Source organism: Haliotis rufescens, unplaced genomic scaffold (assembly GCF_023055435.1).
Source record: "Haliotis rufescens isolate VD_foot unplaced genomic scaffold, xgHalRufe1.0.p SCAF_7, whole genome shotgun sequence".
In the NCBI taxonomy this organism is placed as follows: domain Eukaryota; kingdom Metazoa; phylum Mollusca; class Gastropoda; order Lepetellida; family Haliotidae; genus Haliotis; species Haliotis rufescens.
Genome location: NW_025964361.1, coordinates 38,765,858 through 38,792,167, shown reverse-complemented (window position 1 = coordinate 38,792,167; position 26,310 = coordinate 38,765,858). Strand labels below are relative to the sequence as shown.

At 38.1% G+C, this 26,310-nt stretch overlaps 1 protein-coding gene across 6 annotated transcripts in view; it reads right to left on the bottom strand.

Moving 5' to 3' along the window:
- The window catches only part of LOC124144171 (TBC1 domain family member 1-like), a 101,615-nt gene that overhangs the window by 18,745 nt on the left and 56,560 nt on the right, over positions 1 to 26,310 (bottom strand). For 3 of the 6 annotated variants that reach the window (XM_048387873.1, XM_048387875.1, XM_048387874.1), the window contains exons 7-13: positions 23,934 to 24,032; positions 12,369 to 12,452; positions 6,660 to 6,913; positions 5,313 to 5,485; positions 3,806 to 3,934; positions 3,374 to 3,394; positions 236 to 280 (exon numbers count right to left, since the gene is read on the bottom strand). In XM_048387873.1, coding sequence (XP_048243830.1) covers positions 236 to 280; positions 3,374 to 3,394; positions 3,806 to 3,934; positions 5,313 to 5,485; positions 6,660 to 6,913; positions 12,369 to 12,452; positions 23,934 to 24,032 — 805 coding nt within the window. The remainder of the gene's footprint in view (positions 1 to 235; positions 281 to 3,373; positions 3,395 to 3,805; positions 3,935 to 5,312; positions 5,486 to 6,659; positions 6,914 to 12,368; positions 12,453 to 23,933; positions 24,033 to 26,310) is intronic. The other 3 variants (XM_046513439.2, XM_046513438.2, XM_046513440.2) reach the window with 3 other exon arrangements.

Here is a 26,310-nt window from a genome sequence, read left to right as displayed (position 1 = left end):
TAAACAAATTCTTCGTAACAGGAATCATATTGCATGACATGATGTTTGAAGGAAGATGAAACAAAGCAGGATATAATGAACACAATTCTGTTCTAGGTGATTCGGCTAAAACAGACTGTGTTAGGAATTACTTTAAACAAACCAGGCTTGAGATGTTAGTGAATACAACAAGGCTATTCCGGGAACTAAACAAAACTGGAACACATCTCCATGAAACCAAGCTATGCATCCTTACCTTTGAACACCACTACTGACCGTGAGCCATACAGTATGAAATAGCCTACGAGGGCGGACAGAAAAAAATAGTTGGTTAAATACACTGTCATAGGGGTCATGCAGGTTTGAAGGTGGAGCCACCCCATACCAACATGGAGCCCTACACAAGGCTCCATGTAACGGTCAGTTGTGTTATACATACATTTGCTGGATCAGTATTATGATTAATCTTTCTCATTATTTTAAAAGTTTAAAACCATTCCTATAATAACTTCTTTGATAGGCATTTAGAAGTTGGAGTACTAAGTAAGGATAAGAATTTATGGATGAACAACTTCTTTATTACAATTAAGAGCGACGTTTCGGTGTAGGTTCTAACACTTGCTTGATAACAGTGTTAGAACCTACACCAAAATGCCGCTCTTAATTGTAATAAAGAAGTTGTTCATCCATAAATTCTTATCCTTACTTAGTACTAAATGCCTAAATGCCTATCAAAGAAGTTATTCATCGTCTTCATGGAGACGTGGCAATCACTTGCTTGATGATGGTGTTAGAACTACACCGAAACGTCGCTCTTAATTGTAATAAAGAAGTTGTTCATCCATAAATTCTTATCCTTACTCATTCCTACAAAATGCTCATGGCACTGTAGCTCACTTTAAGTTCTAGGAATTGCAACATGTGGATCACTCAATCCATGTTTAACTTTGCAGCTGATGTGGTTATGTTATTAAATCATATTGCAGGGGAACACACAACTTCATTAAAATCAGATCTTAGTTCTTGCTACAGATAAACAGAGATCTGAGGACATCCCATTACGGATCCCATCAGAATCACCTTTCATCCCACCAGTCAGAGCGGCACTTACCAGATCACGACAGTGACAGTTGGAATGTTTTTCCCAATCACACCATCTCAAAAACCTAAACACAGGGTATTCTGTATGACACTTCAAGGGCTGTACGACTGAATCTGTCAAAATCATTATCTATCTCTCACTCCAATGCGATAAAATTTTGAATAGAAGAGATTTTGCAATGTCCATGGGAAGAGCTGCCATACAATCTAGGCCATATATTAGACATTCCAAAATGTTCATTTCTTTGATCAGTTTCAAATTTGAATTGAGAAGTTTGTCAAAATATGTTTCAAAGAGTAGTCTTGAAATGGAAGTTGCCAGTTAGAAACTAGTGCTGTAAGCTCAAGAAAGCTGCTTTCTGATTGGCTAATGTTGATTTCTTGTTAGTCATTTCATTGGTCGGTCAAAGTTTGCGAAAGGTCGTTCTGACATGACCTGTAATGGGATTTCTTCAGACATTTGCTTAGCGATAGAGCGAACTAAGATCTGAATTTATTCCGATTGGTGGAACACATGGCCTGCTATCAGTGGCTAGTGGACATGTGTAAGGGCTGCAAGTGTCCCCCGAACAGATATTTTAATAAAGGACTTTTCCAAAATTAATTGTGAGATTTCATACATGATGTTCACTCATGTGAAGAGTGAATTACAACATTTTCCCCGTGGTCAATGATACAAAATTTCAGCTTAAAACACTCAGAGGAGAAACTGACTCAAGTCAGTGGATCAAGTTTCTACACCCATGCATGAAACCTGAATAATATTTTCAATATGGCTGCTGTGGCTTCCATGTTCAAATTGGACTGTAACTTAGCCCTTTTTAAATGACATTTTTGGTACAAAAGGGGCAGCTATAAATTAATTATGCAAGGTCTATTTAAAACAAGAATATGTACAAAATAATTTTCATATTGCATACTCTCTGACTAAATTGCACATTTTACATGAATAAATGGCTGACATTTTTAATGCTGTTGATGAGGAGGCCATCTTATAAATTTGACCTTATGAACACATTTTGGATAACATTATTACTTCACAACTTTCAATGACACTGCTGAGGTAGCCACGTCAGACATTATTTCTTCGATCACATTCTTAGAATTTCAGCTTTTAACATCCTTTCAGAAAACATGACCAAAATGTAAAAGTTCATGTGATCAGCGAAAAGACAGGCAACAGACGGACGATCTGTAAAGTGAATACATTATCTCTAGTGCATAGACTGACCCTAGGAATTAGGGCTTCAAACATTCAACTACATGTATAACTGTAATATTAATTGATTGAATGAGTGAGTGTGGTTTAATACCACTTATAACAGTATTTCAGTTTTATCAGATAGTGTCAGCTTCAAGTGGGAGGAAAGCCAGAAATGATACAGATCTACATTTTCAACTTCAATCTAGACAAATCTAGAAACATTATCAGGGCATAGCTAAGATTCCAACCAATACCACTGAAATCTGATCTTAGTGCTCTCTACTGCTACACATAGCCCGAGGACATCTTATTACAGGTCACATCAGATCATCCTTTCATACCTCCAAACAAGGCGTTGCTTATGAGATCATGAAAATAAAAGTCCAATCATGCAACCTCATACGGGCTGTATGAGTGATTTCGTCAAAATCATTATCTATCTCTCGCTTCAGTGGAAGAAACATTTGAAATGGAAGAGACTTTCCATGGCCCATGAAAAGTACGGCCACACAATCTTGGCCATTCAGTTCCAGAATAATTGTTTATTCAGTTTTCAAATTTTGAATAGAGAACTTTGTCAAAATATTTTGTAGTCCAGAATAGAAGTCACCAGTTTGAAACAAGCCCTGTAAAGCTAGAGAAAGCTGGTTTCTGATTGGCTAATGTCAGCTTCGTGTTAGTCATTTCATTGGTCGGTCAAAGTTCATGAAAGGTTGTTCTGACTTGACCTGCAAAAGGATGCCCTCAGATCTTTGAGTAGCGGTAGCACGCACACAAAGACCTGAGTTTATTGAGACTGGGATTCTAGCCCACATTAGGTGTTTGATCTGCAGTTTTAAGTTATTTACCTAGTGCTATTCCCTTCACCAACATGGCATCTCCATCACCATTTCATGTTGCGTTAAATACACATTAACTAGTTCCATACTTCCAACTAAGGCCCAGTACCACACACAAATTTATCTATTTAAGAAGAAAAAAACCCTTATAAGCAAATCTTTGACATTAAAACCAGGAAGTTAGGAACAAAATAATATCTATGTTAGTGCTGCATCAAGTCAATTCGGTTCAATCCACACTCATAGATACCTTTATTGTTGCTGCTGATTGCTGAAATATTGAGAAGATAATTTCAAACTTGAAAATACACCAGAGTGTGTTTATATTTATGCACATGCCTTGAAACCGTTTTGGTATTCTGCACAGAAATCAGATGAAATTAATTCCTAGATTATCACCCATCAAGTTTCTTTTTTAAGCAGTTCAAGGACAAAGCTTGTTACTGTTAATATGCTTAGTCAATTAGATTCAATTCGACAAATATGGATGAAAATCTAGTGATTAACTGTCTGAAATGCAAGGATAAGCTATTTGAAAGATTTCTGAAACATTAATCGAAATCGTTGAAATAACAAGAACAATTAATTATTCCTCGCTGTCTCTTCAACTACTTGACTCTTATCTTCTTATTCTACTCCATTTTCCCAACATAATCTTAACAAAACCCAAACAGGGCCTCACCTCTCAGAGACTGGTTTTCTTTCTCCATTCGAATGAGTAGCAACGTTTCCAAGATGGCTTTTTTCCACAGACATCGGATCTTAGTCGGTGTCAGTGTACGAGGAGGTTCAAAGTCAATGTCTGCCTCATCTGGGGAAGGAGAAGGATCAAATCAAATCTCAACTAATTGCAACCAATCTGTATCAAAAGTGCTAAAATGTGCCGAAATGATTTCTAGATGTTTGCTACCAACACAACCTTGTTGATTACTTAATAAATTCATCTCTCATCGTTTTATTCATGAACCTTGCCAGAGAATAAGAATATGTTGATTGCTATGTGATTATGTGACAACTGCTGTCTTGTATTTCAAAAAGTCATACAGGTTTATGTGTCTATGACGGTATGGTGTAGCAAGTCTCTGAATGCTATTGCAAGGTGTATGTATCAGAATTATAGGCAACATAGAATGTATATCAGGAGAATACTGCCAGTCAAAACTGTATTGCTACATATTCACCATGATAAGAACCCGGGCATTTAGAAAACTGACAGTGTGGACGTTGTTGTTGTTTAATGCTACACTCAGCAATATTAATATTCCAGCTATATGACAGCAGTCTGTAAATAATCAAGTCTGGATCAGACAATCCAGTGATAGACATCATGAGCATCAATCTATGTAATCAGGATACGATGACGTCCATCAACCAAGTCAGTGAGCATGGCCACCAGATCCTGTTAGTCGCCTCTTACCACAAGCATGGGTTGCTGAAGACAATTCTAACATGGGTCTCTACCTTAATCGAGCAAGCATCATACTGAAGGAGAATTTATTTGGGGGGTGGGGAGGAGAGCTGTATGGTTTTTTTTGTATGTGAAACAATAACATTACCTTATCCCTCTGATGTTCATGTGGTAAACTGAAAGAAGAACCTACCTAATGAATACATAAAATATAAATGCTACCTTTTAGGAGCCAGTGAAAAGTCTTGGCAGCCATGTAATAACAATTATATATACTACGCGAAAGAAATCAAAGAACACCCAATACTTTCATACTACTATAGGTGACTTGTCAAGCCATGATGATTAACAAGAGTAATATGAGGTGAGGTGAAATTGGGTTTAACATCGCGTCTAAGATTATTGCACTTATATAGCGACGTTCATGTACGTGTGTGTGTTTGTGTGGCTGCTTGTACTAGTCCGGCTGATGCCGATTTATAATGCTAGCTCACTGAGATACCATGCCACAGTTTAATATGAATACCCCACTCAGACACAGTATCCTGACTCTGAGTCAATCAGTCCTTGTTTTAGCCCCTTAATGCCGAGTGCCAGACAAGGTAACAATAAGAACCATCTTTTAACGTCTTTTGGTATGGCGCGGCCGGGGATCGAACCCTGGACCTTCCGCTCTCCGGGCGACACTCTTCCACTAGACCACGGAGGCGGTCTATAGTAATATGAAAGAATCTGGTGTTCTCTAACTTCCAAAATTTCCTGAACGGGTGACTGAACTGACCAGAGAAGGATGGAGATTCTGGGATCTGCACAGGAGTGACAACTCTGTTGAATATAGCTTGTCTCCATGAACTTCGTTTCCGATACGGCGTGAACTCATCGGGCAGTGTTGTCGAAAGTGATGAAGACGTACTTTCTGCAAAGCCAGGGCTTGGACTTCCCGCTAACAGAAACCTGCAACAATGCATTCAACTGTTCTCAAAGGAACATACTGTACCTATTTAACATGTCATGTGAGTTGGTTGGTGTTTTGCTGTTCGACCGACCAACATGAGCTTATCAAACTAGCTCAGTAACTATTCCAATATTGAAAATGCCCTCAATAGTAAGCCATAAATATGACAGCCCCCAAAATGCCCTACTAACATATTACAACACTACTGCAATAATTGTATTTATATCGCAACAACATCCTAATAGTGTTTGAACCATCACAATACTATTTAAATAGTACAAATGTGCTCAACACTCATACCTAATAACAACTTCCCTTTGATACACACTTTAGTTGTTCGACTCACATATGAAAATACTACTGTGATATTATTGCAATTGTATCTGTACTGAACAAAAATATTTAGGGATCCTGAATATTTCTGGAGATAGGTTTTTGTAGAAGACTGAGCACAAAATATCATAAAATATCCCCCAAAATAAAAATGATCCCTAACTTTTTTAGTTCAGTTTATATTGCAACAGTATTCAACTATCAACATACTATTTCAATAGTACAAATGCACTTAATAGTCAACCCAAATAACAACTGCCCAAGAATGCACACTTCCGTTGTTCTACTCACATGTTACAACACTATTTAACTGTGATACTACTGCAATAGTTTTATCTATATTGCAACAGTAACAGTGTTGTAACTATGGCCACGCTATTGCAATATTACACATACAACCAACCTGCAATAGTTTTATCTATATTGCAACAGTAACATTTTTGTGGCTATGGCCACACTATTGCAATATTACACATACAACCAACCTGCAATAGTTTTATCTATATTGCAACAGTAACAGTGTTGTAACTATGGCCACACTATTGCAATATTACACATACAACCAACCTGCAATAGTTTTATCTATACTGAAACAGTAACAGTGTTGTAACTATGGCTATACTATTGCAATATTACACATACAACCAACCTGCAATAGTTTATCTATATTGCAACAGTAACAGTGTTGTAACCATGGCTATACTATTGCAATATTACACATACAACCAACCTGCAATAGTTTATCTATATTGCAACAGTAACAGTGTTGTAACTATGGCCACACTATTGCGACATTACACATATAACCACCCCCGATTGCACACTTCATGCGATACTCACATGTTCTTCATTGGGCTGATGCTGGTGTTCTGGCGACTCTGGGAGTGTGAGTTGTGGTTGACATCCCGCCTTCTCTTCTGGACCATGTTTCGTCTGCTGGCAGAGATGGCGGGGTCGGGGATAGCACCAACTGTTGAGCTTCGCCGCCGCGGCGTCTCGGGGGAGGCAGGGGGGCTGGGGAAGTGGTGGGGGGCATCTTTACTGATGGGCGATGGGAGTGGTGACGCATCAGGGGTAGAGGCGGTTGACGAGTCCTAAAATGAAGACAATATTTTTCAAGACATCTGTGACAGAATGTGATAAATTGGTAACGATTCACCATTTTATGATCGGGCATCATTACGCCAGGGTACAAGTATCGTATCATGAAGTCATGCACTGTCAAAATGATGAGGACATGCTGTACGTTTTATGTTATATGGATGGTCTAGTGGTTAAAGTGGTCACTCATCACACAGGGGTTTGATTCTCCACATGGGTACAATATGTGTGAAGCCCATTTCTGGTGTCCCCCGCCGTGATATTGCTGGAATATTGCTACAAGTGGTGTTGAACCATAATCACTATTGGTTAAAGTTTTCCCTTAAAACATCTAAATTGTGGGTTCAATTCCCACAAGGGTATTATATGTTAAGCCCATTTTGGGTACCCAGACTATAAAAATGACTCGCTCAAATGAAAGTTGTTGTTATCCCAAACAACTACCATGAGATACTAAGGACATATATTTGGCCCTATGGGTATATTGTGTGATTTCAATAGCATCAATCACTGGTTTGTCTGGTTCAGACTTGATCATTTATAGTCTGCTATAATAAAGCTGGAACGTTTCTGAGTGTGTTGTTAAGCAACAAACAAAATGAAATTATTCTTATGGGCCTCTATTATCTACAATGTAGATGAGGGAGAAAGTATGGTTTTACTCCGCTTTTAGCAATATTCCAGCAGTATCACGGTGGGGGACACCAGAAATGGGCTTCACACATTGTACCCATGTGGGAATTGAATTTGGGCCTTTGGTGTGACAAGCAAACGCTTTAACCACAACGCTTTTCCACAACCCACAGGGTATATGAAATTGAATAATCATTAAAACGACTACCATACAGAATAAACATAAAAGATAAATGAAATTGTGTACCATTAGTTATTATTATTAATGATAATATTGGTAAAATAGGGTATATAGATATTATTGTACACGTGTGGGATACATCAAAATTCTGACGACTATTTTGTGTTTTAACTTTATTATCATTAACACTTTGTATTGAATTGAGGACTTTCTGAGAGTCTTCTATGTCAAAAACCCTCTCAAGAAGCTTACAGCGTCACAATCATAACAACAACACTACTGGTCATTACACATAAAATCAACAATGTCTGATGCACGTCTTGCGTCAACAACAACATCTGCATTACCACAATAGCTGAAGGTTGGTTGAAATCATTATGACATGACATTGTATGTACGTATGGATTTTTATTAAATCGCTTATCTGGAACCATATGGATATTAATAATGCTTTATCATTCAGCATATTAAGCTTATTCATCAAGTCCTGAATAAAATGTATCTATGAGAAATCAATACTAATGAATAATTGATGCACACATGTATGTATGACATAGTTGAAAGCTACACCTACACATATTCATGTATATTAAATCAACAGCCTTATACTGAGTGAATATGGTTTTACGCTGCTTTTAGCAATGTTCCAGCAAAATCAAGGTGGGGACACCAGAAATGTTTGTTTTGATTGTTTGTTGTTTTAACTCCGCACTCAGCAATATTCCAGCTTTATGACAGTGGTCTGTAAATAATCAAGCCTGGACTAGACAATCCAGTGATTGACATCATGAGCATCGATCCACACATTTGGGATACAATGACATGTATCAACAAAGACAGCGAGTCTGACCACCCAATCCCGTTAGTTGCCTCTTACGACAAGCATAGTTGCCTTTTATGGCAAGCATGGGTTGCTGTATACGTATTCTATCCCGGATCTTCACGGGTCCACCAGAAATGGGCTTCACACATTTGACCCATGTGGGGAATCGAACCCCGGCCTTCGGTGTGACGAGCGAACGCTTTAACCACTATCCAGCCTTGTAAGCAGTGGATGATAGGTGCCAGCTTCGATGGATACACTACTCAAGCTATGACAGGGATATCAACACATTTCCAACTGCGGAATATCTGCATTTAATTAACTAGAAACCAGTATAAATAATACAAATAGCGGCCAAAACTTTTGTAGCTCACCTGACTAAAGAAATAATAATAAGATCTTCAGCGAGAGAAAGTGAGTGAGTGAGTGAGTTGGGTTTAACGCCGCTTTTAACAGTATTCCAGTTACATCACGGCCTGTCAGCTTAATGAGAGGAAAGCCTGAAGTGATGCAGGTCTCAGATGTTTACCACTTCGGTGAAACCCACGAGCACGGTATGGTGCTGACAAACCTAGAAACATAATTGGGGCGAACCGGGATTCGAACACACAATCATAGGTTTCTGGCGTGCCCAAGGGACGCAACTCTGCACAGCGAATCGCGGCGCCTTAGACGACTGAGATAAAAAAAAATGTGCAAATATTCTTTGGAAAAGTAAATAGTAGTTTTGTAACATTCTTTAAGGCAACAGTGTTGAGTGCAAACAGTGATGCCTTGACCGAAACTGGATCTTCTTTTAAAAATTACATTCACACAGAGTTTAAGTCCCTTGCCATGTTACTTCGAGTACATTTTTGTTGTTGTTGTAAATATTTGTACAAAAAACCCTTACAATAAAATCACATTGATTTGAACAAGAAACTTGTCTTCATCAGAAGAAACCTGCTTGCCAAATTTTAGCTTCATCAGTTAAGCAGTATCCGGGAGCAGATATGTTCGAGCATGGTAAAAGTGCAAAGGTCATTGCTGGGGTTACTGAGGGTCACAGTGTTCCTTTAAACTGTTTGTCACAAGAAAGAAACCTCTCTTCGAAGTGCTGAAGGTCACTATCACTTGCCTCCAGGGCCAAAGCAATATCTGTTACGAGTTTGACCAGCGAAGGGGTAAGTGATGCACAAGTCAAATTATCTAAAACTAGGACCTCCTCTCTGTGGACAGTTTGGGCTTGCTTGAACCTCTCCTATATCAAAAGGTGTAGGATGTTGAAACTTTGCCTGGACCATCCTACAGACAGCCTCTCACAATAATGCATGAACCATTTTTTTTAAATCAAGTCTGGTTGCATGGCAATCATATGCAAAAACATACTTTTTGCCAGTGTATGCAGATAATTTGACAAAACATGGTGGCAGGCTAGTGTGTGGTATGATTTAAGATAAGGTTTTCCAGTTTTGCCCATGGCAGAATGTTCACTTTGGTGACATCAACTATTAGGCTGTAAAGGTTGAATTAAGGCCTCACTACTAATCTACCTATTCAAAATTTCAATACATTTTAAAAAAAGGTCCCAGATTAATAGCCAGATTTTGAAAATACAGAAACACAAGAAAAAAAAGCTGCATGAAAGCTAAATATTGTAACTGGATTGAAATTCAAAATATGCCCCAAAAGGTATAATATGCAAAAGTGGCTGAGTTATAGAGAAAAATGAAAAAAAAATGTGGCCATGTTTAAGATAGGATTGGCATTCTGTGAGTACATTTCAGAGACACCACAGTCGAGATCATTCATACAAAGTTTCAGCTCTATAGATCTTGGCATTTCAGAGGATATGGCAAAAATGCATTAATACCAGAAAACTGGAGCCGTGGCAGCCATGTTTAAAATCAGATAAGAACATATAGTGAGGGCAAAACTGTATGATTTGTTTGTTTGTTGCTTGTCGTATAACGCCACACACAAGCCATAAGATGGTGGTCTGTAAATTATCAAGTCTGGACCAGACAACCCAGAGATTGACATCATGAGCATCGATCCACACAATTGGGATACGATGACATGCATCAACCAAGTCAGCAAGCCTGACCACCCGATCCCGTTAGTCGCCTCTTAGGACAAGCATAGTCACCTTTTACTGCAAGCATGGGTTGCTGAAGACCTATTCTAAACCGGATCTTCACTGGTCCAAAACTGTGTGAATATTGTGACAAGGAAGTCTGTAATACTATGGCAAACAGGTATTTCTTCAGTTTAATGAAGAGATTCTCTGGGCTCCTTTCAATATTATATTAAAAGACAATTTCATAAAAAATAATCTTACAATATTTACATTTCAGAGACTAAATGTTAGTCTAATAAAAAGCATGTTTTATCAAATATGGAATTTTGTTGCCAGATTGAGAACTTGTGACCTTACATTATCCTGACAGTGTATAAATTGCCCCCATCACCTAGACTAACGTTTAGTCTCTGGAAATTTATATTTTTGATAGAAACAAGCAACTACATTCAAATTGAGAAAGAGCCCCAGCCCCCTTGTGGGAAATCTAGACTTGCCTCTGTTAGGGCTTTAGCATTACAGTAAGGGCTGGGAGGATGGGAAAATAACATGGTTCAAGGCCTGTGAGACAGTCAACTCATCACCCATACTTCTCCAATACGTGGGGAGCAAAACATCAGTAGTACTTCCATGTTATTTTAGAGATACAATCCATAGTACATTTGACAAATTACCAACACATAAGTACATACATGTTAAATAATCTTAAGCTATATAATAACATTAAAACTTAACCATGAAAGTAACATCATTCCTCCAACATAATGAACCATAATGTGTTAATATTGATCCGTATATTATTTTAGGATTTATTAGCTTCAGAAAATATTTAAACATAAATATTATCCACTACCATAAATTGAAGCAAATATGAAGTAAAAACAAAATAATTTACATTAAGTTGGACTGAATCATAATAAATCATGGACTTAAAACTATCAGAAATGAATTAAACAGAAATGTTGAAGAACAAATCAACATAATGAGTTTCTTTTTTAGAGTTCCTCATACCTACTTGAAATATTCGAGTCTTTCGAAAACTGAATATCCTCATGTTAACATCCAGCTGTGGTCTACAACAGTATTCCCGCTTGTGTGAGCAATATCTCCTATTTTAGCTAGTCACTGTTACCCATCTGCTTTATGCCCTGGGTGATATACGTTGCATAATGCACTGCGGATAATCTGACAATCTGATGGTGATCTACAGGCCGCAGGAGCTAATTCTAGCTTGTGCAGTGATCCATTACACTCTAGCCATGACAGTTTAACTGAAGTCAATCTCAGCAAGGAGAGACAACAAAGGTATTGATTTAAAGGGGTAGAAATGAGAAGTTTAATGGACACAAAAAGTGTTTTTTAGACTGTGATTATTACATTGAAATATTTACTGACTGATGATTTATAAAAATAATCATATTTTTCACTTCTGATGAAAGTTTTGAAAAGCTTTAGTACCTTTACACCTATAGACCTTGACCATCTCCCACAGACCTGGACCATCTCCCACTAACCTATCACGTACCTGGACCATCTCCCACAGACCTGGACCATCTCCCACAGACCTACAGACCAGCTCCATATCTTCCATAGACCTATCACAGACCTGGACCATCTACCACAGACCTAGTCCATCTCTCACAGACCTATCACACACCTGGTCCATCTTCAAAGAACCTGATCCATCTACCACAGACCTGCACCATCTACCACAGACCTGCACCATCTACCACAGACCTGTCACGGACCTACCATAGATCTGGTCCAGCTGCTCTCACTGTCACTCGTCCCACTCCGATGGCGGAACGCTTCCCGTGCATCATCACGTTTCCGACCCTGGAAGAAACAAGGTTACAATTTGAAAACACTTTCACGATAATACTTGGGTGTGACAGAATGAGTGGTGGTAATGCATTCATACTCAATTTGGGGGATTACGGTAGGGAATTATAGTGCCGATCACTGCTTCTTACGATGGATAGTCTGAATAAGCAAAAAATATTTGAAGTGAGATTCAAACATCAAGAAATCTAGGAGATGGCATTATGAGTGTATTATAAGAATTTCATATTTCAACAATGGCTGATGTTGAAGTTTAAATAACATTGAAAGTTCTCTGTAGAACATACTGCCTTTACAGTTTCTGTTCACTGTGACTTGTGGGTTCAGAGAAGGTTTTTATATGCTTTGATTTAATTTTATTACAAATTCTAAGTTATTATTCAATTCTAAATACCATGTTTTTCTAACAACAATGGAGCTACATGTCCAACAAAAGTATCAGGTTGTAAATGTTAATTTTGATGCCGTTATGGTGTTAGACATACCCTAAAGTTTCAAGTTAATCCCTCCTCCCAGTCCGGAGACGATAATGTAGAGGTAAACACAGACAGACAATGTACAACATGTCACTCCATATCAAACGTTTATTTTCTGAAGCCTAAGGGCCAGTTTACCAAAAGCTTATTTTCTAGATAGCTAAATAAGGGGAATACCTATTAGTCACCATTCAGAGAAAGTCACTTAATGCAGATTCCATAATCACTAAATAAATGCTGGGCGAGATGTTTTCCTACTCTAAAGACTCCATGTTTGTAGCACAAGAAGGAATATCACTGATGATATACTCTAGGGTATTTGCAGCGTTTTTTCCCATTTCTTAAAGTGCATCTATATATCAAATCAAATATTTAAAAAATATATTCAGCTGCTTCCCCACGGTTGTCCTGGCCGGCTTGCCCCTGCTACCAATCTCATAAAACATTAATCATTCTTAAGCAACAACCGAGCCAGCTCCCAATTTTGTGCCAATTTTATAATAAATAATTTTAGTCTATTTGTTGTTTTGTTATTTCTGCACAAACTGATGATATACTCCAGGGTATTTGCAGTGTTTTTTCCCATTTCTTAAAGTGCATCTATATATCAAATCAAATATTTTAAAAATATATAGTTTCTTATGTAATACAAAGGAAGCTATTGGGAAATAATGAACCTATGATATATGCCTGAGTCAGCAATATCTAGATTGAGCCATACCATGGTTGCAGGAAGATATATTTGGTGCCTTCATATATGTGGCTAGTGAGCAATTACAAGGCAGGCCAACAGAAATTGCCTTTACATATTGTTCCCATGTGGGGAATAGAACCTGGGCCTTCTGTGCACATGCTCTATCCCCTTTATACATGTTGGTGGAAACAGTTTGTCTTTTATGTCTCAAATTTCTTATTCACTCATTTCGGCCTCAACATAAGCACACAATAGAAACACACCTTGTTTGAGAATATACAGATTTGTTCAAAATTCAAATTACATATTTGACACACAGAAAAGAATTTCTAGAGCACCTGGTTTTTCCAGATTAATGAAATCCTATTTCACACTGGATGCATTGCTGCCTAAACCATTACGTACAAACTGCCACTCATAACTCTAGCCATGAAAGTGTATACCGTATTCGACGTAATAAGCGCCCAGGGCGCTCTCAAAATTAGAAATAGGGGGCTCTTATTAGAATATTATTTTGGTGGAAAAAACAGAGTTGAAAGATAAATTTCATGGTTTATGCTGACAGCCTGAAATGTTTATATACGACAGATATATTTTTTCAGAATTTAATTGCCCATTATTAAGGGTGCATATAACACACGAGTGTGTATTATAAGCAAATAAATAAGTCTTGTGTACATTGATCAATCGGAAGGGGTGCTAATTTGAATTGTTCACTAGCCAATATATGAGCAATTATCGCCGTGGCTGATGCATGTATATACAGATGATAGTAGTGACTGAATCGGGTGTTATGTCACTTTTAGCAATATTCCAGCAATGGACTCCCCACATTGTTCCCAGGTGCTGAACTGAATCTTTGTCACAATGTTTGAATGCTCTAACAACAAGGCTACTGTACTGCTCCTTCCTGATGATATGCTGCTCAATCTTTGATAAGGATACTGATATGTCATACTGTTTTGAAACTAGAAGAGAGCAGAAGTCTTTGATAGGCATTAAGGAGTGGGAACAAGAAGTAGCTCTGAAACGTCGTACAAAGAATAAAAGTCGTATCCACAAAAAAGTGTCATGTATTCATAGAAGAAAAAGTGTACTGAACTGTGAACTTTAATGTACTTAAAATGAAGCTGCACTTGTTGAAGCTCCTTTACAATTTTGAATACTATTCATATGAAAACATGTCTCAGCAATCAGTCACATTTTAATCTAAACCTGGACACCACAAATATTCTTATCAAAAGTTGCGTAGTATAGTATAACACCACACTCAGCAATATTCACGTTACATGACGGCGGCATGAAAATATTCAAGTCTGGATCAGACAATCCAGTGACTGACAACATGAGCAGCGATCTATGCAATTGGGATACGATGAAGTGCATTGACCAAGACATGGAGCCTGACCACCAGATCCCGTTAGTAGCCTTCTATGACAAGCATGGGTTGCTGAAGACCAACACCTCCATGGTCTAGTGGTAGAGCGTTCGCCTGGAGAGCGGAAGGTCTGGGGTTCAATCCCCGGTCGCGTCATACCAAAAGACGTTTAAAAATGGTACTTGTTGTTACACATACACGCAAGCACACAAACACGTGCATGCATGTTGCCATATAGGTGCAATGATCTTGGCAGCGACATTAAACCCAATTTCACATCACATTTCAGCTTCACATGATAGTCGTATAGTAACGCATGTACAAGACAACACACAGGCTGAGCAGTACACCTCAATTCAGTACACTGCTACAGTGTTCCACCGCTGCTGACCTACTTCTTGGGAATCTAGACAGCTGGAGCATGGTTTTCGATCAATCGTGATCACACAAGTGGCAGGAAATTGTCCCATTGAAGTATATATTGATTCTAATGTATGTAACACTGCTGACACCCACACCAACCTCATATTCCTTTACTTTTGATAATTGCTCACTATACAATGTTGTACGTCAATGCCATTAAAACCGGTGTATAAATGTTGAATGAACACCTCATTGCATATGCAGATATTGAACAAATGTGGATGCAATAACACTCTTATATCATAGGTTTGAAAACGCTTAATGATTTCTTAACACAATGTTTTTGTGTTGTGTACTGTTATTGCCCAATGTACTGCTACACTGAAGCTATGACCAAGGTTGTAATCTCCCACATATTCAATATTCATAGACTGCTCATACAGCAGTTTTTGACAACACATTTTACACGAAGAAAACTTAAAAACCATACCCTAAATGGGAAGTGCGGAAGATACTGAAGTGTGCATCTTATAGATGAAAATAGGGCACATTGTGTTTAGATTGTGTGTATCATAAGAACTTCTTAGATTAAAAATTATGAAATAAATGATTTAATTGATGCGCAAATATTCTAGTGAGGACATTGAGTAAACTGAGTTTCAGATCACATTTATCAATATTACAGCAACATAACGGCAGGGGGCATCAGGGATGGGCTTCACATAATGTACCCATGTGGGGAGTGAGTGAGTGAGTGAGTTGGGTTTAACGCCGCTTTTAACAGTATTCCAGTTATATCGCGGCGTGTCAGCTTAATGTGGGAGGAAAGCCCGAAAGTGATGCAGGTCTCAGACGTTTGCCGCTTCGGTGAAACCCACGAGCACGGGTATGGTGCTGACAAACCTAGAAACATAATCGGGGCGAACCGGGATTCGATCCCACAATCATAGGTTTCTGGCGTGCCCAAGGGACGCAACTCTGCGCAGCGAATCGCGGCGCCTAAGATGACTGGGCCACCTGTGCCCCCACCCATGTGGGGAATAGAACTGGGGTCCTCAGTGTGACCAGTGTAAATGTTAAAAGTAATATTTGTTGTGGTTAGACGATTAAATGTCAGAGATCGTGCCAAATCTTAACAGTGATTTGTCAAACTGTCCCATGTTAAAAAAATATCGGACAATACACAAAAGAGCTATCGCCTAACCCTGGTTATGGTTATCATTATTTTGAAGATATATAGTAAAACCTGCAATTAAAAAAACACGATAACAGAATATACTATTTGTAGTAAAACAGTAATTTCAAATAGTGCAGCAACAAACCTCAATTACCAAGGATATCCTTCTATTTAACACGACTGGCTACACAAGGCCATGCGACAGGGTTGAAGGATTACATACGGTAAATCATAACATTAATGTGCCACCAAAGTAATGTGAGTGACAGACAGCCCCTAGTCTTTGATGTGTCACCAAAGTAATGTGAGTGACAGACAGCCCCCAGTCTATGATGTGTCACCAAAGTAATGTGAGTGACAGACAGCCCCTAGTCTATGATGTGTCAACAAAGTAATGCGAGTAATCTCATCCTTGAACCTCGTCAGGTCACATATGAAAATTGTAATGGTTCCAAGTGGGGTTACAAAAGTTTGTTTTTTTCCATAATGTTTTATTTGTTTCGACATGAATACTTTGATACAAGAGTTAGCGGAATCCTTTGAATGTACATAAGCAGAGTTGTATGTATTCACCACAGCTGCTGTTACTGTACTGGATGTTTTAACTGAGTGGCTCTATGCTTGTCTTAAAAGGCTGCTATGCTTGTCGTAAGAGGTGACTATGCTTGTCGTAAGAGGTGACTAACAGGATCGGGTGGTCAGGCTCGCTGACTTGGTTGATATATGTCATTGTATCCCAATTGCGTGGATCGATGCTCATGATGTCAATCCCTTGATTGTCTGGTCCAGACTTGATTAATTACATACCGCCGTCATATAGTCGTAATATTGCTGAGTGCGGCTTTAAACAACAAAACAAAAAAATGAGTGCCTGAGCATTGTTTTGATTGTAATAATAAGCATATTGGACAAACTTGCCAAGAACAAAGATGCCATCATACATGGTTGGCGACTGTCATAACTACTTGATTGTGTAACAAACTGACCACATTTGACGCGGAACATATTGAAAAGCACTAACTATGGTCCTCACGTTAGATTGTTTATTGGGAGCTTTGTAATGTGTGTCAATGTTTGGCGTATGCGTTCAACCTGACATAACAATAACTTCCAACATGCCCGGATGAAAAGCGTCCCAGCATTAACAGAACAAGGTACACTCATATTGTTTTCATTAATTTCATGCTCGTGTCAATTTCATGATTTACAGTATATGAGTGACTAAGTGAGATTATCATATTGTTATCTTTGTACATTCATCCCACCTAGTGTTGTGTAAACATCATGAGATATATAGACCCGTGAAGATTCCGGGGTAGAATAGGTCTTCAGCAACCCATGCTTGCCGTAAAAAGCGACTATGCTTGTCGTAAAAGGCTACTAACGGGATCGGGTGGTCAGACTCGCTGACTTGGTTGATGCAGGTCATTGATCCCAATTGCGTGGATCGATGCACATGATATCAATCACTGGATTGTCTGGTCCAGACTCGATTATTTACAGACCGCCGTCATATAGCTGGTATATTGCTGAGTGCGGCGTAAAACAACAAACAAACAAACATGACATATATAGTACTCTATGCAACTACTAAGCATTCACCTGATGAAGAAGCAAGAAGTAGTGCTGAAACATCATATAAAGAATAAAAGAAGTTGCTATCCATAAAAAAGTGTCATGTATTCATGTTCTCCCAACTTCTAAATGCCTATTAAAGATGACGAAGTGAGAAAATGACAGATATGGTCAGATGGATTTTTTCAAAACATACCTGTGTCTGGCTTCGTAAGAAATTAAGGAATGCATCAAATGTAGACTCATCATCCTCGCTACCACTTCCAATATTCAGCGTTTCCCGTACTTTATCCCACAATGCACCAATCATCCTACTTCCTTCATCGGCAAGGCTCATGTTGTCGTATTACCCCAAGTTGGTATGGACACAATACTGTACAATGCTTGCATATTGGATTCTTTATTAATTCACAGTAATCCTTAAGATGTTCCTAAAGATGTATTTTCACCATGAAAACAAATCCGTGAAGTGAACATGTTCCAAGTGTGTGTTTTAACATGAAGGCCACACAAAATCTACTCTGGAATAAGCCACACATCCTCATAATGCTGCAAGTAATATCCATTCCACGAATAGACTGGCATATATCACAAGGAGATAATCAGGTGATAGAACTATTCATCAAGAATTAACACCTCACAATATCCACAAATAATCAACATTGAAATTAATTCCAGATACTGAAAGTCAATTCCAATGAAGCACTCATGAATCACACAGGCACATTTTCAAATACACCATTCACCACTTCAAGTCTGAAACTCTGAAATAACTGTACTGAATGTCCCATTGCAAGTGCATAACTAACACTCACGCCTACATAAAACTATCCCCATAACTAATAATGGCACAATCCTAACACCATCCCGGTCTGGCGTACAGTGACAGTCCACAACCATTAGTCAATGAAGTCAGTTCACTACTCCACTTAACTCCGATTACAGGTGACAGGCAACAGGTTTCATTAAAGTTGGTCGTTCACAACCACAGATAAACTTGATCCGAACCTGCCACGACTCCACCTGACAACCCCAGGAGACTAGTATTCACCCCAGTGGGTTCACCAATTACCTCTGTCAACAACTGGATAGCCACTGATCTGTGACAGGGATAATGAAGTGAGTGCCGTCACTGCCACCTCCGTAAACATCTGTGTGGCAGGTATGCAGAGACTGACAATGACGCTGGCTTACAGTGTCGAGGACACAAGATGGATCACCAGATTACTATACACTGTATGATGGGACTATATAACCCTTGTCAGGTAAAGAAATCCATTTCATGGTAATATTTACTTTGGTCATCCATATATACACAATTTTCAATATAAGATATTATTTTATTACATGATTTGGGAATTTGGTTTACATTTAAGAAAGGCTATAGTTACATGAAACATAAATACAGACAGAAGCACAGGTTAACAAGGAATGTAACAAGACATGACTTTGATCAATGGCCCTGACACTACAAATAAATATACCTTAAACTACTGTTTCTACTCGATTCTGTCAAAATATGCAGTATCACCTGCTCTGACACTAGAAATAAATATGAAGACTTCAATTACTGTTCTAGATTCTGTCAAATTATGCATTATCACCTCAGGCTTGGCTTCAGCGAAAAAAAACGCTCAAAAATTTAATTGAAATGTATCAGACATATCAGACTGCAAACTGTTGGTATCATTTTGAAGATGGTTTACATTGTCTATTTACATGCAGAAACTGTGCAAATATAAGAAATAATATGTATTTTTACACCCATGAATATAACCCGAAAACGGTTTTATATAGCAGCTCTTCATTTAGTTTTGCAATTAAGATGGAGCTTTTTAAAAATCAGTCCACAATTTTATTGTCAAAAGAAAAAGATTTGAATGGTACAGTATATCGCCATGTATAAGGCGAGTTTTTCGGTGATGTGCTTCATTCTGATTGGCTTTATAGACAGGGTATATCGATTAGCATCAATTTCGAAGGCTTTTACACAACGCTTATAGGCGGGGTTGCTTTATAGACAGTGATATACGGTAGTACTTATCTTAATCTTTATACATTTTGGATAAAATTTTAAATTTGAGAGATGCACCCTTTAGCTGGGTCACCACTTGTTCTAGCCTACAGTTACAGATTAATTTAATGTATTGAACATATATATTCAACATGAGCATGTTCATATAGTCACCAACTGCAATCTGTGTTTCCTGGAGATGTATGTTTATAAGCAATGTTTTGATTGTTTACCAATCTGGATTTCATTCATCAAATAAATATATGTTTAAATCAAATGAATGAGTATAAAATGACGTTACAGCTTCCCGAGGCAAGGGAGTTAACTGACACCAGTGGCCCATTCGAGTTATGTTGCTTCTATACCCTTCCTTCCAATTGACCAATCAGATTCCACCTCATATCAATTACAAAGATGGGTAGAATAGGTCTTCAGCAACCCATAGTTGCCGTAAAAGGCGACTATGCTTGTCGAATGAGGGGACTGAAGGGATCAGGTGGTCAGACTCGCTGACTTGGTTGATGCATGTCATCGTATCCCCCGATGCTCATGATGTCAATCACTGGATTGTCTGGTCCAGATGCAAATATTTACAGACTGCTGTCATATAGCTGGAATATTGCTGAGTGACGCGTTAAACAACAAAATAAACAAACCCAAACAAAATGGCAGCACCCAGTCAAGATATCAAATAATGATCGATAATCAAAATCGTTTTTGTATTTTAAAGGGTCTTATTTCGCAAGGGGCATCAAATCATGTCAGCACCTTGATTAAAAGCATGAAAAGATTTGGAAAATATCTGCCCAGTTGGAGGTACACATGCTTTGTAAATCCTGCAATCGAACAAAATCTGCACGACAGTTTACGAACCGGATGTCAATTTCATTTCGCTATTTTGATTGGACTATGCATCAACTCGTTAGTGCAGCCAAAATATAACTCATAATTGCAGCCTAGTTCGGCAAGGGTGGAAACTGGACTTTTATAGTCAGTTAACTCACCTGCCTTGGGAAGATGCAATGTTGGCGCTACACACTAAAAAGGTGTAATTTATGCATAAAGTGTATGACTTTTTCGAAATAGTGGTCTTTTTTAACAGTCATAGGAATATGCAATTTCCTGTTGTCACTATTTGAGTTTGGTACATGAAAATTTCATTTCACTTTTAAATGTTTCTCAGTATATATTTTGAGTGAGTGAGTGAGTGAATATTGCTTAACGCCGCATCAGCAATTTTGCAGCTATTCGCGGCATATATTTTGAACATCTTTTATTAATTTTCACATTTTCAGTGTGTGAAGGTAAGAAAATGACAATTTATTTTAAATCTCATAATAATCACTGAGCTGGTTACTTATATTTCATAATTTTATCTTTAGTAAGTAGTCTTAGTGTATTTATTGGTTGTGTTTAATTTACTCATTGAATCACACATATAAATTATAGGAATTTATTTGTAAAAACTACCTTGTGATGATGTGTATTATATGAAACGATAAATGTTTGCATTCAATTTTTTTAACATTTTGAAGTGAATGTCATTTTGCATAATTAATCTGGACAAACATAGAAATTACATAAAAAAATCTGAGGATTAATAAATGTTTTCAATCTCAATGAAAAGGAAGCGGGCAAACATTCTAATTTACATTTGTTAGTTGTTTAACGCGACACTCAGCAATATTACAGCCATTTGACAGCGGTCTGCAAATAATCAAGTCTAGACCAGACAATCCAGTGATTGACATCACGAGAATTGATCTACACAATTGGGATATGATGACATGCATCAACCAAGTCAGCGAGCCTGACCACCCGATCCCGTTAGTCGTTTCTTACGACAAGCATAGTCGCCTCTTACAGAAAGCGTGGGTTGCTGAAGACCCAATCTGACCCGGATCTTCACGGGTCTCCTGAATTACGACTGTTTATTGTCTAGCTAATGGTGAAATGATAATCACTACATCTGAAGATGACCAGAACTACTTTTCTGTCACACTTAAATTCCAAGGGGCACATCTGACATATTTATGGGTGCCCTCTGGCACACAGGGAAACAAATGCTTTCTTATCCCTACTAAGCCACAACTGTACATACACAATACAAAGCATAAGCAATAAGTTCATACACATCGGTACAGAAAATCAGAGAGCAGAACCTATTCATTGTATATATGGAGACAGCACATTCAGAAAAAATGCGAGTGATTCACACCAGCTTGCCGAGTTAACTTAATCGAGGACTATTAGCCAATCTAGGGCAGACAACCAATATCTTTTATAGACTTAGTAATTGTGGAATCAATTATTCCAACAATTGTGCAACGATAAATTGGTCAACGCCTATTTGAGTTAATGATCCAGTCCCAGCCTCAGTGGTAGCAGGATTGGTTGCACATCTCACAAGTTGAGATAGGCTGTACATGGCCACCAAAAGGAGGGGGAATATGGCCAATTAAACACTGGCTATGGATACCCGGCCATCCATTATAATGCAAGGGCATCAGCTGATAGCTCACTTAAGCATTCTAAGATTCAGATGTTACAATGTTTATCAAACATGGTGTCTCCCAAATGATATTTTGAGACCAGTTCAGACCTATTAATAAAACATTTGGCTTACTGACAGAAAAGAATCTAAATCAGAGGGATATATGTAGAAAATATAAAAATCCCAAATGTATCTTCTAAAGGAATCTCTCCAAAACATCGTCATTAGGGAGAAATCAATACCATATCGCGCCACATCTAAAACAAGTTTTTGAAACCTACAGAGATAAAAAGTGGGGTTGTTTATAGCTGGAGTCCAAGTTTTCCAAGTCTGTCCAGGTCCTACTGGCAATGTCACATGACCTATGGCAGCCATCTTAATCACTGTTCGTATTTAACAGGCTGATATTGTATCTGCAGTATTTGTATGTTGTTTAACGCTGCCTTCAGCAATATTCTAGCTATATGACGGTGGTCTTTAAAATAATTAAAAATAAATTAAAATAATTGAGTCTGGACCAGATCAAGTGATTAACATAAGAATCAATCTACACAATAGAGATCCGATGACATGCACTCACCAATATTCCACCTACCGTATTGGACGTAATAAGCGCCAAGGGCGCTCTCAAAATTAGAAATAGGGGTCTCTTATTAGAATATTATTTTGGTGAAAAAAAAACCAGAGTTGAAAGATAAATTTCATGGTTATGCTGACAGCCTGAAATGTTTATGTACGACAGATATATTTTTCCTGAATTTTATTGCCATATTTAAGGGTGCATTTAGCACACGAGTGCGTATAATACGCAAATAAATTAAGTCTTGTGTACATTGATCAATTGGAAGGGGTGCTAATTTGGATTGTTCACCAGCCAATATATCAGCAAATGTCACCGTGGATCCGATGACATGCATAAATTTTCAGTACATTTGCTTAAACAAATTAAATATTTGCACCGATATCCCCACTGCCTTGTAAAATACTCAATAAAACATCGCTGTACGAGTCTTCTTTACTACCCATATGGAAACATTCTAGGCAACTCAAAGCTATGCATATATGTGGTAATGTCAATATTGTTGCTGAAGCAGTATACTCCTCAGGGAGTTGAAATGGATCTGTTTACTTGATAATACCCCACAACCATGTGTTTATGTAATCAGCAGCAACACTCACAAATCTAGACAGATAGATGTACACTTGGGGATGCTGAGAACATCGCGCTGTTGGTTAAAGATGTCTTTTGAAAACACTCATCAAATAACGGTGACAGACGAAAGAACAGTAATTGCTCTACTCACCCTCAACAAACTCTCAAAAGAATTGGCCAGACTTTTCTTTGCTTTATTCTTGAATGTATCCAACTTCACAAGCACGCTCTTGTCGTCGAGGATGTTGAACTGAAATTAAGAGATTTGACTGTGCACTGGAAAGTTTTTAAAATGAACGTTCTTGGTGTTGATTGGTTATTACCAAGGGGAAGATCTACAAATAACAAATACCGTATTTGACGTAATAAGCACCCATGATGATATTTGCTAATACACTGGCTAGTGAATAATCCCAATTAGCACCCTTCTGATTGATCAATGTACACAAGACTTAGTTATTCATGTATAATACACACTCGTGTGTTATATGCACCCTTAATTACGGGCAATTAAATTCTGGAAAATATATGTGTCGTGTATAATACATACAGACTTTTCTTTTGTATCATTTCAGGCTGTCAGCATAAATCTTTCAACTCTGTTTTTTGTCTCACCAAAATTATATTCTAATAAGAGGCCCCTATTTCTAATTTTGAGAGCACCCTGGGCGCTTATTACGTCAAATACGGTAACAGCGTTGTTGTTCAATCAAGGAACATAAACATTCTCAAATCATCAATTTAAGCAAGAAAAAAGGAGTCATCTGAATCTTCATCCGTTCATGTCATTATTTTGACACATCAGTGAGGGAGATAATGTCTGCAAGATACCAGTCATATCAGCTATGTACCTATACCTGCTCTGAGGCGGATATTCGGCCCCAAATCTGCAGCAAGTGTCAACACAATTCCCAAATTGAAGAATATCCCAATTCATGTTAATTTAACTAATAACTACTTTTATGGCTTTACAAAGGTAATTTGTATTTCACTGAAAACAGGACCAATAATGAGGCTGAGGCTTTAACACTTAGTTTTCTATTATTGCATTTAATGCAACACTAAATAAATGTTAAAATACATCTGAATTTAAGAAAATAAGGACTTAAACAAAAATCCCAATTTTGAAAAAAAGAACAATTTTCCCCCACTTTTGCCTACCATGGGCACTTAGTTAAGAATCCATGATAAATCCCTGTCTGTAATGGTAGTCATGGTAATATATTGGGCCAGGCAAAGCTGTGGTCGTGAGCATGAGCATCTATTCACACTGTCGGGTCGCAATGACCTACAGTCAGACAGGTGACATGTTGCAACCACCTGTTCTTAACTAGGCAATACCATGTGGGGAATAGGTCCCCAAGCCTATGCTAGTAGTAAGAGGAGACCAAATGGAATGACTGGTGAGACTCTGTGACTTTGTTCATTGCGTGTCATTGTTCCCCAACAGTGTGTGACATTCATAATATAAATCACTTGTTTGTCTGGTCCAAACTCGATTGTATTAAGGCTGCATCAAATACCTTGAATACTGCTGAGTGAAGAGTTAAAAAAAATTAATTTTTTTTTGTGGCTTTGGGTACGGAGGACATATTCTGCCCTAGAATCCCCATGAGGTTATTCAGTATGACTCACGGTGGACTGAATGTATCCTCAAGTCAATCGGTAATTTTACAGAAAGCAGCTGCTTGTCAATAATTGTGTCTAGACCCAACAAACCAATTATTGATAGCCACATCACTGGGAAACGTATGTCATGCAGTCATCCAGGTCATACATTGTAACTACCAAAACTCATTTCTGTTACTGGCATACAAGAGAACCATTCTGCCATTCAAATTACCATGGATGATTTAGAGTGAGCAAGTCAATTGGGTTTTACACTGCTTTTAGCAATATTCCAGAAATATCCTGATTTGTTGCTTATGCTGTACTCAGTAAAGTTCCAGCTGTGACGGCAGCCTGAAATCACTGAGTCTGGACCAGACAACCAGTGATTGATATTGTGAGTGACAAATAACAGCAGTTGTGTAAAATGACATGATATGAACCAATGACCACCAATCCATTAAGTCGGCTTGTGCAACAATCACAGGCCAATGCCCACAGGGAGATATATATCTTACAACCATTTTCATACCTCTCATTTGAATTTTTATTTTGATAATTAAGAAAATAGGAAAGACTAAAAGTTGAGCTGCATGAAAAGTTGAGTAAAATCCCAAAAAGAGAATTTACATTCAACTTAAAGAATACAGATCAATATATTTATGTATAGGAGAATGTCCGAAATCTCGCGATTATTTTTGCACTTGGAGCACGAGAACAAGTTTCACGCGCGAAAATAATCGAGAGATTGAAGACTTTCTCCTACTTAAAACAAAGTTTGATCAAGTTAATGCCTCAATCTAATCTTCAAGTGGTGTTCACTATACTATGCTATACTATGGGAGGGTGACCGCTCTTGTTTAACTGTGGGAGGGGAACCTTTCAAGGAAGACTATGGGACGATTTAGTATTCAAACCAT